Source organism: Capsicum annuum, chromosome 1 (assembly GCF_002878395.1).
Source record: "Capsicum annuum cultivar UCD-10X-F1 chromosome 1, UCD10Xv1.1, whole genome shotgun sequence".
In the NCBI taxonomy this organism is placed as follows: Eukaryota; Viridiplantae; Streptophyta; class Magnoliopsida; order Solanales; family Solanaceae; genus Capsicum; species Capsicum annuum.
The window spans coordinates 243,974,358-243,991,024 of record NC_061111.1 but is presented as its reverse complement, the minus strand read 5'-3'; the positions used below and the strand labels follow the sequence as shown (position 1 = coordinate 243,991,024).

Below are 16,667 nucleotides of genomic sequence, written 5' to 3'. Positions count from 1 at the left end.
TATCAATTATACGTGTAAAATATAATATATTGTTAATATATATTAAATATTTATTTTTAGTTGCAATGACTACATATAGTCGGTAACGTGTATAATAAAAATAAAAATCAATTAAATTTAAAAAAATTGTAAAAACTATACTAAAAATACACTAAGAAATATATTTATAAATAAAATAAATAAATTACGTTAAACATAATCTTTATTTTATACTTATGTTTCAATATATAAAATAAATATATTTTCCATCCAGTGTGTGTGTATGTGTGTATGTGTGTATGTGTGTGTCGTGTATTGCAAAGAGTCAAGAGCTTAACTTGATGTATCCAAGTATATATTGAATAATTTGTTTTAAAATGACCGAAGTAATAATATACTATAATACGTTGAAGTTATGTAAGTTAATCAAATTAATTAATCGATAATTCATCAAAGCATGTATGAAATAAGTTGCATTACAGGGTAATATAGCTCGTGTATGTGATGCTGCATATGTAGAACCTGATAGTCGATGTGTGTGTGTATATGTGTGTGTGTGTGTGTGTGTGTGTGTTTATGTATATCATGTATTGATGTACGTAGTCAAAAGATAACTAATGTATCCAATTATATATTAAAAAGACTGATATCTTACGATCGATTGATTGAGGTAATAATATTCTGTTTAATTTATAATAATGTAAGATAAACTAATTGATAATTCATGTGAGTATATATGAAATATGTTGCATTAGTAATGTATTTCGAAGATGATGGTCAATCGAATATATGTATATATTTATATACGTATATATCGTGTAGTGATGTACGTAGTAATCAAAAGTTTGCTAACTTATCTATATATTCAAGTTATTTGACTAATACGTCGATTCATACTATTGAAAAAATATACTACTCGTGTTAATGGATACCAAGGGTATACTGTTAAAGTTATAATAAAGCTAATTAATCACTAATTCGCTGATTAATACGTAGTATTACGTGGCATATAATAACGTATTTAAAAGTTAATTAAGAAAAAATTCATCATAATTTATGAAACATAGTGATATTATTATACTATTTAGGAAATATACATATCGAAAAATCTAAATATCGAACCAAATCGAATTAATTCGTTATATGGATTTTGATTTTCTGATTTTTTGATTCGGTTTCCACATATTTTTTTATAAATTTGATATTTTTGTTCAATTTTCGGTTATTAAATTTATGTAATTCGAAGTTCGGTTTAAATCGAAATTTATAATATACTTATATACTACTTTTTAGCTTTTTTAATGGGCGAAAATCATTTTCCCTCCCCAACTTTGCCTTAAAATCAAACTTCCCCCTCAACTTTGAACAATAGTCGTACTCCTGCCTTTATCTTAATTGAATTTTTAAAATGACTATTCTTCTCTCTCATCATCAACTTTTTTCTTCTTTTTCTTTTTGCTTCTTTAAAATCATTATATTTTTATTTTTAAAAAATTCATGAAACAAATTATTCATATAATATGAGCAGTATTTTCTTGGCGAAAAAAGTGAAAAATACTAATTAAGTATTTAAACTAATGATGATCTATAATGAAATAAATTAATATAATAAAAAAATTAGTTTTATTAATAATAATCAAAACTGTAATATCTATTTTACAAGTGAAAATAAAAAGTAATATAAACTTTATAAATATATTTCAATGCATAAAATACATAATTAATTAAAATTAGGTCAGATTTTAAAAGATTATATTTGTTTAGATTTTAAATTATAATTTATATAATACTCTATTAATGATAATCACAATTATTTATATAGGCAATAGATAATATTCGTTTCTTATCCCTTGCCACTTATACTAAAAATAGTTGTTTTAATTTACTAGTTCAATTTATGAAATTAAGAGAATTGTATTATATCTTTTTTACCCTTAGTATTAAATAACTACATAAAGTAGTAATATAGACAAATTTAAAGTTTCAAAATATCATTAATAAGGTTAATTCAGTAAAATACATCTCTAAATAATTTTTTCTTAAGGATTGCATCAAGTTATTATATTAACAAAAGTCAAGTAATATGAAACGAAAATAGTAAGAGAGTGGTGAAACACAAAAAATGCATGCACGTGCATGTACATACATATACACACACTTAGGGGTTGCTTGGTTGGGAACAAGTTATTTCGGGTTTATTTATCCCGAAATAAGTTGTACAGACATGTATATGTGATAACTTATTTCATCACATTGGTATAAATAATGGGATAATAATTTTGAAACTAACTAATACCTGTAACTAAACACAGGATAATATAATCTTGAATTTTATCCCCAAGTTATTATACTTTATATCTCACACTAAACGACTTTTTAATACATATAATATTGCAATAACGATTTTTAAAAATAACATTAAATTTTGTGACAAATTAATAAAAAGTATTATTTTACTTATAATGTTAATAAATTTAAATAAAATTCTATAAATACAAAGATTAAACAATATATATTATATATATATTATAAAGGGTATTACATAAATATAGGATTAAAATTATAAGGACAAAATGAACATTGCACAGGATAAAAGAGGATTATGATTATTGTTCAAAATTGAGGGGAGTTTGATTTTTAAAGTAAAGTTGAGGGGTGAAAATGATTTTCACACCCTTTCTTAATTATTATACACATTATTATATTATAACTAGTTTAGGTGTACACGCCTCACGCGTGTACCTCACTTTAATGGGTTCAAATATTACACTAAATAAAAAAATTATTTAAATAATAAAGATGAATACAATAATTAAATTCAACATCTTTTGTATATATAAAGATGAAGAATTTATTTAATTAAACCTAACCTTTACCGAAAATAATTCTCAAAGCTGATCGACATTCATCTACCACCAGTAAACTGTAATAAAACAATACGATAATAGAGATATCAAATGATACAATTAAATCTAACTTTTACACTAAAATTTTCTCAAAGCGTCCGACACTCATCTACCACCTACTAACTATAACAAAATAATATAATAATAGAGATATCAAAAGAATATAACTATACTTAATCTTTACACAAAAAAAATATTCTCAAATCAGAGAAATCAAAGCAATAAATTAAACTTAACCCTTACCTAAGAGACTGACATTTATCTACCACCTACAAACTACAATAAAATAATACGATAAAAGAGATATCAAAATAATACATTTATATTTAAACTTTACACAAAAATTCCTCAAACCTGATTGATATTCATCTACGACCTATAAACTACTAGAAAATAATAAACTAATAGAGCTATTAAGACAATACAATTAAACCTAATCTTTATCCCAAAAAAATACTCAAAGCTGACCGATATTCATCTACCACCTGTAAATTAAAATAAAATAATACTATAATAAAGAAATCAAAACAATATAATTAAACCTAACATTTATATAAGAAATCCCTCAAAGTTAGTTGACATTCATCTATGACCTATAAACTACAATAAAACAATATAATAGTGATTACAAAGCTTCGATTTTAATGAAAATAATTTTCGTCTAAGCAAAAATTTTAACTCTAAAGAATGACTTGAATGAAAATAAAGAAGATATATATATGGACACGCACATACGTTGAATTCTATTATGTTGACAAAAACAGTGAAGAAGATGAGGGTTAAAAAATTAAGTATCTACCAATCTAGACGTGCAATCGAATTAACTTAGATGTGCATCAAAGAGTTTGCTTGAAATTTTGCCAACAATATTTTTGGCATATCGTGGCCATTCATCTTCCTACCCCCCAATCTTCTTCAGAAATAATTTATTTCAGCTATTTATGAAAAAAAAAAATCAAGACTTAACATCATTGCGCAGAATTGTCTTCATAACAAACTAATAATAAAAACATTCATTGAATTTATTATACAAAGCCTGATGGCTTGTATATATTTATCCATACATTGATCAATAAAATGAAAAGGTAATACTTCACAAAATAAAAAAATCAACTACCTATAACATGTAAGAAATACAAATGAATCAGTAGCTAGCTTAAAAGATAAAGGAAGAAGAAGAAGAGAGAATAAAAAAACAAATATAGAAAAACGTAACAAAAGGGCACCCATATATAGATTCAGTAATATATTAATTCACATAATATCTTGAATGATGGAGAAGAAGAAAAAGTTATCACACAATCGCTTGATAAAATCTTTTTTTTGGCCAACTAGATTCTAAAACTAGTAATTTCTATTAGGTTACACATTTTATCCTTCCACACTGCCCCATCCTTGTAGCTAGATCAAGAAAGAACCTTTGGATCGAGATCCACAACAATGCATCACAACTATGAATTCCAATTATTCTATTTTTTCTTTCATCGAATATGATCTACTACTCTTATTTATATATATTTTTTTTGTTAAAAAGAGGCACGCTTATATGTTATTGAAAGACCTAAGCATATTGTGTGTGTAAATTAGTATAAATAATTATTCTCTAGTGTAACGCAAATTTCAATATTTGTAAAAGCATTTTCTTAATAAAATTTTATTTTAGAAGTATTTTTCTAGTTGATTAATACAAATAAAAATATTAATTGCTTCTCTTTTTATATATTTTAGGATTACATATATTATAAAAGTCTAGTTAATATAATAAAAATAATTAAATAATATATTAAATAAAATAGTGAAAACACAAAGTTCAAATCATTCACACTTGTAATAGATTAAAGTTTATAAATATAGATATAAATAATTAAATAACTAAAATAAAAAACTAATTAAGGCAGAAGCCCTATTTTCAGTGCGTCTCTCTCAACCCTAAACTATCTTCACTTCGATCATGCGTCAACCAACGGCGACCGGCGACAACCAATGGCAAACAAAGTGACGGCGGCAACCAACGGAACGGAGGTATTATTATCTTTCTTACCACCGGTTCTGTGAAGACCCGCCGGTTCCGTTGCCGCCAGTTCTGTTGCTAAACGGGATGGTTGATTATGCAGGTCTAGGGGCGGCGTGGAACACAACTGATGTTCAAACAGGGGAAACAGTAGCAATCTTTGGATTAGGAGCTATTGTTTAGGCCGTAAGTTCCTAATTAATCGATTGATAAGTCTTGTAACTTCCTCCAACCATCAATTAATGAATATTTCAATTGTTGTTGTCAAAAAGATCATGTTGATTGTTGATGTATCACGTTGGCCGTAAGTTCCTAATTATTCGATGGATAAGTCTTAAAATATGAACTTGTGTTTTGAAATTAGTTAAGTGTAATCACTTGATTTGAAAATGGTTTAGTGTTGTCACTTTGAAATGTGAATTCATGACTTGTAAATGGTTTGGTGTTGTTGCTTGAAATGTGAATTAGAGACATGAAAATGGTTAAGTGTAGTCACTTGAAATGTGAATTAGTGACTTGAAAATGATCAAGTGGATTTTGAAATGTTAACTAGTTACGAAGTGAATTAGTGACTTGAAAATGGTTTAGTGTAGCTACTTGAAATGTGAATTAGAGAGTTGAAAATGGTTCAGTGTAGTGCTTTGAAATGTGTATTAGCGACTTCAAAATGATCTAAGTGTAGTCACTTGAGAAGTGGATTAGTGACTTGAAAATAGTTTAGTGTAGTTACTTGAAAGGTGAACTTTTGTTTTGAAATTAGTTAAGTGTAATCACTTGAAAATGTGGATTCATGACTTGAAAATGGTTCAGTGTTGTCACTTGAAATGTGAATTAGAGACATGAAAATGGTCAAGTGTAGTCATTTGAAATATGAATTCATGACTTGAAAATAATATTTTGTGCTAATATTATTCCCAATTTTGTCATGTCATTTTCCCCCTATTTAATACAGAAAAGAAAGGAAAAGAAGAAGGACAAAGGCTACAACCTATCTGTCAAACCTCTTCTAAGCAATTCCTTAATCAGATGAAATGTTCAAGGTGAACAATTCAATCCTTGTCAAAGGCCCATTTAAAATCTTCCAAAATATACAAATTTCATTTAAAATCTCCCATTTCCATACGAAAAATTCATTTTCTAATCCAGCAATCCAGTTCATTCTTGAAGAAGGCGGAACATTCCAATCCCCGCAAACCAACGAACCAAAATCTTCAACCCAAAATCAGCAGAATGAATTCTCCAGTTCGATTTCTCATCCTTGGCCTGAATGGGTGACGTTGATGGACAAGTTGTTAAAAACTGGATATTTTCAGGGAAATCCTAATGATCCTAACCAAATTAGAACTGCTTGCTTGAATTTCGCTCGACACCGCTTTGACCTTATAAGGTTAGAGAAAAATTTATTGCTTGTTTTTTTTAATTGATGGTCTTTTTTCTTTGGAATTGATTTCTGTATTTTGGTTCTAGACTTGCTGGTTTTGTAATTTAGCTTTATGAAACGATTGATCCAAGCACCCAAGGAGAAAAGTGAGCTCATAGACTCTCTCAAGTCTTTAATTAAAAAAAAAGGAGACAAGTGGGTCCCACAATATTATTAAGTTAAAAGAAATAAAGTCGGCAAACAACTTTGATAGTTGTTGAGACAACGTCTATAATTATTAAGACAACCTCTTTAGTTGTTGGAGCGAAAATGTTAAAATAAAAAATGAAAAAAAAAATTGTCCCTTAGTGAGAAACTTGTTTGTCCCTTTTAATTCAAAGTCCCCGAGGGTGTGACCAAGTGGTCAATGAAGTGGGTTGAGAACGTGAGGTCTCAAGTTCAAATCATAACGGAGGCAAAAAAACATTAAGTGATCCTTCCAATCCATCCTAGCCTTAATTACTAATCCAATTTAAGGATTTTCATAATTGAGATTAGGGCTAAAAGGCTGAAATTATAGTATAATCACTAGGGTAGTGTTAGTAAACCTAGATTTTTAGGACGAAATCCCACCTTTTGATTTCCCAATTTGGGAGCCAAAATTGCGTCAAAACCCCTAAAATCGCACATGACTTAATCTACAACAACAACAAACCCAGTGTATTCCCACCAAGTGGGGTCTAGGGAGCTGCAGAGCCTTCATCACGATCTCAGGACCCACCTTTCCGATAAAGGACCCTGACCTGACGAAGCTTCGTGGTCATGGTCCGACCTCACGCTGTGCGGAGAGCATTGACTGGGGTCTGCCCTCACAACCTTTGCGATCGCATCATGTTGCCTCACGATCACGGTGGTTTAGCCAGCTGTCCTACTCTGGCTGGTTCCTCGCGATTGTGAATGAGGCACCCGACTCCAACAAATTTCAGCCAACACAATAACACCTCCTAAGGTGCCGAATCACCCCTTGGGTCCAAACCCGAGCATGTCGACAGATCCAAAAGCATATTATAGACCCATACAATGTCTCAAATCACCCAATGACACGCTAAAACTAAAAACAGGGGTAAATTGTCTTTTAGGCCTTCCAAAACAAGGTCTCAGGAATCGTACTAAGTTAAAAAGCATGATACAAAGCTAACCAGAGCGTCAAGTGACGTAACTTTATATAGCTAAACACAACTTGCTTGAGATGTAGTACTAGTCCTTGTTTGAAGTTCCAGTTGAGATGAGCTTTTCAGTAAATTCTTATATCATGAAGACCTAATTTTGAACATGAAACAAGTAGAAGTCATGGAAGATTAAGATTTTGAAAGGAACAGTGGAGAGTTACCAATCCTCCAACCTCATAATATCGTACGTATACTTCCAATAATTTAATTGTCAAAAAAAAAAAAAGCATACTTCCTATAATTCAGCTGCTGATAGTGTACCTGCCCCCTAAGGGCACCCTAAATAAAGCAGTATTGGTTTTAATTATGTTCTGTTTTGTCTATAATGAGAACGTTCTCAAGCTTGTTGCTGATCTAAGGGAACATGGCCATGGTAACAGATATTTGTCCCGGCAAGATATTGCAGTGCTTGCAGGTTGTGGCTGTCCAAGCAGGGATAGAAAAGTTGTCAACTCCGGAAAGCGCCTTAGGGTATCGTTAGGCATCGAGGAAGGGAATGTATGTACTTAAATGCTTTTATTATGTTTAACCTAGATAAGACATCTCAATCAACGTTAGTAGTATGAAGAGTAGCAAAACAGCTGCACTTGTAACAAAATGCATTTAGTAGGTCTGCAGCTTCTGCATATTGAGGGGAAGTTGTGAGAGGGCATATGTTGTGGCACGTGAAGATCAAGGTGGTCGAACTGTTGATGTTATGCGGCTATTGCTGACTTATGGACTTGATCCAATTACTGGTGCTGTGGAGAATAAACTATCATCGAACAAAAGAGTTAAGGAATCGGCAAGAAAGCTGTTGAAAGAAATTGTGAATTTCAGTTTCAAAGAACTCATCTCTGAAACACAGAAATCCACAAACCCTTGGAGTCCATCTGTACAAGGTGATCACCAAGAAGGTCAGAACAGTGTCCCGAGTAAACATGGTGATTGGTTTTGTCCCAAGTATGTCTGGTATTTGAAAGCCTTTAAGACATAATACTTACATGTACCACTCCTAAAATTATCTGATAGCATTTTTGTTTGTTCCTAGATGCAACTTCTTGAATTTTTCCAGAAACGTTAAGTGCTTACAGTGCAATGATTTATTTCTCGAAAGAGTTAGCAAGTTAAGAGAGGAGCAGGATCAGCTTCCATTAAAGAAAGGCGATTGGATTTGCGACAAGTAGGAAATGCTGTTGGATATGCATGTAGATAATTTTTTTCTAGTTTTTATGTCATTTGACCTCCAATCTTTTGCAGATGCCATTTTATGAACTTCGCGAGGAATACAAGGTGTTTGCAGTGTAAAGAAAAGCCACCTAAACGGCAGCTTAATTGTGGAGAGTGGGAGTGTGAATCGTAAGCACTTAAAACTATTTTTTCCTTAAATAAGCCGTGTGCACTTTTACTTATTTTTGATCAATGGTAAGTAATATCAGTTGAATTTATTTTTGTATCCTCCTTTTTTACCTTTACTGTTTCTGCTTTGTCTTTATTTCCTTTTTCAATTTTCCTCCTTGGCTAGGTGCAACTACATCAATTTCAAAAGAAACAAGGTGTGCTTGAAATGTGATTACAGACGACCAAAAGCATCTAGCGGATCAGGTTCTCCCTATCGATCTACAAAACAAAGTAGAATCATTAGTCGAACACGGCCTTATTTTGGTGAGGTGAATCAAGAAACAGATGAGGAATACGTAGATGAATGGGAATTAGTTGATACTGACAATGAAGAAGATCATTTTAGCTCAATGTCAGGGAATCAGGTAGCAGGATTCGTTGATTTTCCTGTTTTAGGAGGGAAAAGTGAATTATCTCGAAATGCAAAGTAGCAAGACGGGTGGAAGAGAGAGATGACTGTGAAAATCTGAATCACTTGCAAAAGAAAGAGAGAACGCTGCTGATGAATTTAACTCTTCTTTTATACGTTATAGCAGGCATTGAACAATGTTTTGAAACAAAAAATATAGTACTTCTCAAGTAATATATCTTTGATTCTCTCTTTTTTGGCAGTGTGTCTTTCCTTCGTTTAGTTGATAAAAGTTATGTATGTGCGATAGTGATTGAGGTTTTATATTTATTCGGGGAAGAGTAGTTGATTTATTATTGAATTTAAGCTGAATTCAAAAGTACAAATAAAAATGGACATTTTGAAAAACTTATATCTTTGAAATGTGAGTCCTATAAATAATCATTCAGGAAAAAGGGTTACTATGATTTATTGGTTAAGTTTGTCCTTAGTTATAATTTAAGTTGCGGTCAAATGATTCCTATTGTTACAAAGCATTCAAATAACAAGGGTATTTTGGTTGATTTGGGCGAGTCCATTGAAATGAGGGGTATGTTTGAATACTTCTTTAACAATAAGAGTATATTTGACCCCAAAATATGGAGAATATGTGATAAGAATTCAGAATGACAACGACATGGATGATTTTGTGTATTAACGGAGGTTAAACATAATATTTGAAAGTAGATTAGTAATATATTGCTGGATTCAAGTTGAAAGTGTGAATGGAAAATTGAGGGAATCAGTGAAGGGAAAGCAAAACACACCTAAAAGGAAAGTGTGTTCACAATAAGGAAAGTCTGTTAATTCTCCCACATCGGTGGGAGAATGAAATTTTCATGTGTTCTTATTAAGAAACACAATCCACATGGATAGTGAGGCAAGAACCAAGAGGTGTTCGCGTCGTTGGCGGCTCGGCTTGGATCAAATTTGGATTGATTTGGAAAATGATAGATTAGATTTATTTTTTGAAAAAAAATTATTTGAAACTTGGAAAAAAAAATTCAGTCCAAAAATCCAAGGAAAAACGCAACAATTTTTTCCTCCATTAACGTGTATGCAGAAACACTAAAAGTTGTTCGGAAGGGACACAACTTTTCAAGTAAAAGACACACTGTTTCGGGAAAAGGGATGACTGTTTGGATGGTTGTGACTTCGAAAAAGACATACTGACTGTTTGGATGGTTGTGACTTCGAAAAAGACATTGTTTCGAATTGACAGACATGACTATTTAGAAAAGATACACCTTTCCGATGAATCATTGCCAACTTTCTGAAGGGGCACTTCATGGCTATATAAAACTGTATTTTTCCACAGATTTAGTACGAAAATTTTCTGCATTACAAATACTTCTTGTCTTCTAAAAACTCTGTGTGATCATCTCCCATTGAGTGAGTTCGAAGAATTCGATAGTTTGAGGTACTGCTACTGTCGGATTGTGGGCCATTTTATCCTGGGAGAAAAAATTTCGAAACCTCGGGCACTTGAGGAAACATACAGATTTTGTACTACCCGAAATAACAATCTTAAGGAATTAAGCTTTTAGAATCTATATTGTTTGGTTTCTGGAGACTAAAGCTATATGTTTTCTACTCCCTTTGAACTTAACAAGTGATTTAAAGACATAAAAGTTTCATCACAAGTTAAAGGTCATTCGGTTAACGATGGAAAGACATAAAAACTTCATCATTAAATAGAAACAAGTAGTGTTTATAAGTTACTACAAACTTGTAATTAGTATATTTTTATACTAAAAGTTGACTGTCTTTTTGTGACAGAAAAATTACCACAGACGGTCATGTGAATGATTCTGGGACAATTGTGGCAGCAACGAATGTTGCTGCAATTGAGCATACGAGTGCTCCGCAGGCAATGACACCAGCGGAGAAACCCAAAAAATTCACGAGTGTTGATTTTAAAAGGTGGCAACAGAAGATGTTCTTCTACCTTACAACCTTGTGTCTTCAAAGATTTACATCTAAAGGATCTCCAGAATTGTCCGAAGAAACTTCGGACCAGGAGCGATTTGTTGTTATGGAGGCGTGAAAACATTTTGATTTCCTATGTAGGAATTACATTCTAAGTGGCCTCCAAGACAACCTATACATCGTGTATAGTGGAATGAAGACGCCAAAAGAGTTGTGGAGTGCGCTGGAAAGAAAATACAAGACAGAGGATGTTGGAACCAAAAAGTTCTTTGTTGCAAGATTCCTTGAGTATCAAATGATTGACATCAAGTCTGTCGTATCTCAAGTATAGGAACTACAAGTTATCATCCACGATCTCTTTATAGAAGGTATGTGTTTGGTGAATACCTTATTTGAACATGTTAAAAATGTTCTTAATGTTCACATGAACTTTATTATAGGTTTGGTTGTGAACGAGCCATTTCAAGTCGTTGCAATAATAAAAAAATTACCACCTATGTGAAGGAATTCAAGAACTGCTTGAAACATAAATGAAAGGAGATGACAGTCGAAGATCTCATAGTAAGGTTGTACATTGAAGAAGACAACAAAGACGCAGAAAGGAGGTCGAAAGAAAATTCTGCAATGAGTGGAGCATAACATTGTAGAAGACGACAACAACAACTCGAAAAAGCGAAAGAAAGCTGGGCAAGAAAGTAATCAACCTAAGAAGAAATTCAAGGAAAAATATTTTAATTGTGGCAAGATTGGACACAAGTCAACAGAATGTCGTGCCCTAAAGAAAGGCAAAAAGAAGAACCAAGCAAATATGACTGAATCTAAGAACGAAATAGACGATTTGTGTGCCATGATGTCTGGATGTAACTTGGTGGGAAATCCTCGAGAATGGTGGGTGGATTTCGGTGCCACCCGCCACGTTTGTGCAAATAAAGATTTATTTATTGCGTTTGCTCCGGCTCAAGGTGAAGAGAAGATATATATGAAAAACTTCGCAACTGCAAAAGTTAAAGGAACAAGAAAAGTCTTTCTGAAAATGACATCAGACAAAGTGTTGACTCTTACCAATGTCCTGTATGTACCGGAGTTAAGGAAGAACTTGATTTCTGTATCACTTCTTGATAAAAATGAATTCAAATGTGTATTTATTTTCGAAAAAATTGTACTTAGTAAAGGAGAAGTGTACGTAGGAAATGGCTACCTCACTGAGGGCCTATTTAAATTGAATGTAATGACAATTGAAATCAATAAAAGTTCTGTTTCTTCTTACTTGCTTGAGTCTAATGAATTGTGGCATGAAAGATTAGGACATGTCAACAACAAAATATTGCAAAATTGATCAACTTAAGTGTTTTGTCAAACTTTAAGTACAATAAATCAAAATGTCAAACATGTGTGGAATCAAAGTATACTAAGAATTCGTATAAGTCCGTTAAAACGAATTTAAATTCTTTAGACTTAATACCCACTGACATTTGTAATATGAAGTCAACACCATCTTGTGGTGAAAAAAGTATTTTATTAATTTTATTGACGATTGCACTAGATATTGTTATGTCTATTTGCTAAACAGTAAGGACGAAATAATAGATGTGTTTAAGCAATATAAAATAGAAGTTTAAAATCAATTAGAGAAAAATATCAAAACGATGAGAAGTGATAGGGGTGGAAAATATGAATCTCTCTTTGCGGAAATATGAGTAGACGTATGATGAGAATCCAAGATGTAGTGCATATCAAAGAACGTCAACTTCATTTGGATTGAATTTTGTAACATTTCTCTTAGAAAATGAGCCTCAAACATTCAAAGAAGTAATGTCATCTCCAGACTCATCCTTTTGGAAAGAGGCAGTCAGTAGTGAGATTGAATCAATCTTGAGAAACCATACGTGGGAGTTCGTTGATCTTCCTCCAGAAAATAAACCTTTAGGTTATAAATGGATCTTCAAAAGGAAATAAAAGCAGATGTAGAGAAAAATATCAAAACGATGAGAAGTGATAGGGGTGGAAAATATAAATCTCTCTTTGCGGAAATATGAGTAGAGAATGCAATTGTCGATCAAACTACGACCTCGTATTCATCTCAATCTAATGGAATTGTGGAAAGAAAAAATTGAACCTTAAAGAAAACGATGAATGCCTTACTAATAAGTTCAGGTTTACCGCAAAACTTATGTGGGGAAGCTATCCTTACAGCTAATCGAATACTCAATAGAGTGTCCTATAGTAAGACATAATCAAATCCATATGAAAAATGGAAAGGAAGGAAACCCAATTTAAAATATTTTAAAGTGTGAGGGTGTCTAGCGAAAGCCTAAGTTCTTATGCCTAAAAGGGTGAAAAAAGAACCTAAGAAAGTAGACTGCGTCTTCATAGGATATGCTAAAAGTAGTAAAGCATGCCGATTTTTGATTTATAAATTTAGGCATTCGGATATCAATAAAAATACAATAATTGAATCAGATAATACTGAGTTCTTTGAACATATTTATTCGTATAAAAATAGACATGAATAGTCTAGTGGGGGGTCTAAATGACCTCGAGATGAATCAAGTAAGGATGTATGATGAGAATCTAAGACGTAGTGCATATCAAAGAACGTCAACTTCATTTGGATCGAATTTTGTAACATTTCTCTTAGAAAATCAGCCTCAAACATTCAAAGAAGTGATATCATCTTTAGACTCATCCTTTTGGAAAGAGGCAGTCAGTAGTGAGATTGAATCAATCTTGAGCAACCATACGTAGGAGTTGGTTGATCTTCCTCCAGAAAATAAACCTTTAGGTTATAAATGGATCTTCAAAAGGAAATAAAAGCGGATGGTACTATTGAAAAATACAAGGCAAGACTTGTAGAGAAAGTCTTTAAACAGAAAGAGGGTCTTGATTACTTTGAACATACTCGCGTGTAAAAAGGACAACGACAATTCAGATGTTAATTGGATTGGCGGTGGTATATAGTTTTGAAATCCATCAAATGGATGTGAAAACAACATTCCTAAATAGAGAATTGGAGGAAGAAATTTATATGAAATAGTCTGAGGGTTTTGTGGTTTCAGGTAAAGAAAAGAAGGCGTGTAAACTTGTTAAGTCACTTTATGGACTAAAACAAACACTTAAACAATGGCATGCAAAGTTTGACCAAACCATGTTGGCAAACGTATTTAAGATAAACGAATGTGATAAATGTGTTTACATTAAAGGTACTCCAAATCACAAGGTCATTGTTTGCTTGTATGTGGATGATATGTAGATCATTAGTAGAGAACTTTTTGACATAAATACTACGAAACAAATGTTTGAGAGCAAGTTTGTTATGGAAGACCTCGGAGTTGCGGATGTGATCTTAGGAATAAGAATTCATAAAACTCCACAAGGGTTGGCATTTTCACAGTCTCATTACATTGAAAAGGTACTTGACAAATTCAAGTATTTGGAATTTTGCATTGCCAAGACTCTATTGGACGTGAGCTTTGCACTTCAAAAAAATGAAGATGAAAGTGACTCATAATTGGACTACGCAAAAGTGTTGGGATGTTTAATGTATATCATGAATTATACACATCCAAACATAGCATGTGCTATAGTAAGTTGAGTCGGTATACGAGTAATCCTAATAAAACTCATTAGATGGCAATGAAAAGAGTCTTGGGATATCTAAAATACACTTAAGACTATGCTTTGCAATATAATAAATATCTTGCGGTGCTTGAAGGATATAATGATGCAAATTGAATCATCGGATTGAATGAAGTAAAATTCACGAGTGGCTATGTATTTACTATAGGTGGAGGAGCAGTCTTTTGAAAATCGTCCAAACAGACATGTATTGCTCGCTCTACAATGGAATCTGAATTTATCACATTAGATAAAGTTGATGAAGAAGCAGAATGACTTTGGAATTTCTTGGGAGATATTTCTTATTGCCCCAAATCATTGGCACCAGTATGTATATACTATGATAGTCAAGCGGCGATAGGTAGGGCAGGGATCATGATGTATAACGATAAATCTCATCATATATGATGAAGACATAGTACCATTAGAGAACTTCTCTCTAGTGAAATTATCACTGTTGACTATGTAAAGTCAAAGAATAATGTGCCGGATCTACTTACAAAAAGCCTATTTAGAGAGAGGGTTGAGAGAACATCCAAGTAAATGGGTTTACGGCCTAGGACAAGTCAGCATAGCGATAACTCTACCTAGCAGACTGGATATCCCAAGAGCTAGGTTCAAGGAGATTAAACAAAGTTGTTTCTGACAAGTTTAACATTGTCAATATACCCAACCCATTCTCATGATATAGACAATGTTCAGTAAACAAGGTTAAGATTTAAGGTGTGAAGTATTTTAATGATTATTTATATTTGGCAAATTTGACCAAATAGTTTAATCTATATATTGAACGTTTAGAAGTCACATATGTGAGGGTGAAGTGAAAATCGCTTCAAAGAGAATATTAGTAAAGACCTATTCTCTAAGCTCTTATGAAATCGAGAAGTGTTCATGGATGAACCGAACAAAACTGTGAGAACCATAAATGGTAAAGGGCTGGATGTGTGACATGTGTTGTCTAGGTGTACATTAACGTTCTACGGTTCAAATATATCAAATCTATCGATTGATCGAGTGCATCCGATGCATGTTCACTACGAAAAGTTCAAAGAAAAATTCACTTATCCAGATGCAATCAGTCTTTGCTTGATGGTCGCATACTTATCCGTAGAGTTTTACGAAAAGTATCCATTCCCCATTAATGTGGGGGATTATTGGATTCAAGTTGAAAGTGTGAATAAAAAATGGAGGAAATTAGTGGAGAGAAAGTGAAAACACACCTAAAATGAAAGTTTACTCACAATAAGAAAAGTCTACTAATTCTCCCACACTGGTGGGAGAATGAAACTTTCATGTGTTCTTATTAAGAAACATAACTCCACAGGGATAGTGAGGCAAGAACCAAGAAGTTCCTAGCACCGTCGTCGTCGTTGCTCGCTCGGCTCGGCTTCGAATCGATGAGATTAATTTTTTTTAAAAAAATTATTTGAAACTTGGGAAAAAAAATCTAGTCTGAAAATCTAAGAAAAAATGCAATAATTTTTTCCTCCATTAACATGCTTGCAGAAGTCTGTAGAAACGCTGAAAGTTGCTCTGAAGAGACACAACTTTTTGAGTAATAGACACATTTTCAACCTTTTTAGTAATAGACACACTGTTTCGGGAAAATGGATGACTGTTTTGATAGTTGTGACTGTTCGGAAAAGACATACTGTTTCGAATGAACATACATGATTATTCATAAAAGATACACCTTTTTGATGAACCATTGCCTCCTTTTCGAAGGGGCACTTCATGGCTATATAAACCTGTATTTTTCTACAGATTTAGTACAAAAAATTTCTACATTACAAATACTTCTTGTCTTCTAAAAATTCTGTGTGATCATTTCCCATTGAGTGAGTTCGAAGAATCCGATAGTTTGAGGTAC

At 32.5% G+C, this 16,667-nt stretch overlaps 1 protein-coding gene across 2 annotated transcripts; it reads left to right on the top strand.

The window, feature by feature from the left end:
• Window positions 1-4,747: 4,747 nt before the first annotated feature.
• LOC107856268 (zinc finger protein VAR3, chloroplastic) lies at window positions 4,748-9,471 on the top strand. 2 transcript variants are annotated; one of them, XM_047401033.1, is made up of 9 exons: window positions 4,748-4,907; window positions 5,000-5,082; window positions 5,849-5,936; window positions 6,043-6,283; window positions 7,866-7,983; window positions 8,096-8,427; window positions 8,516-8,647; window positions 8,725-8,823; window positions 8,990-9,471. In XM_047401033.1, exons 4-9 carry the CDS (start codon window positions 6,177-6,179, stop codon window positions 9,294-9,296), a joined length of 1,095 nt encoding a protein of 364 aa, XP_047256989.1. In that variant the 5' UTR covers window positions 4,748-4,907; window positions 5,000-5,082; window positions 5,849-5,936; window positions 6,043-6,176; the 3' UTR covers window positions 9,297-9,471. The 2 variants fall into 2 exon arrangements, with proteins under 2 accessions (XP_047256989.1, XP_047256987.1); XM_047401031.1 differs by having other exon boundaries at window positions 5,849-6,283.
• Window positions 9,472-16,667: the final 7,196 nt, after the last annotated feature.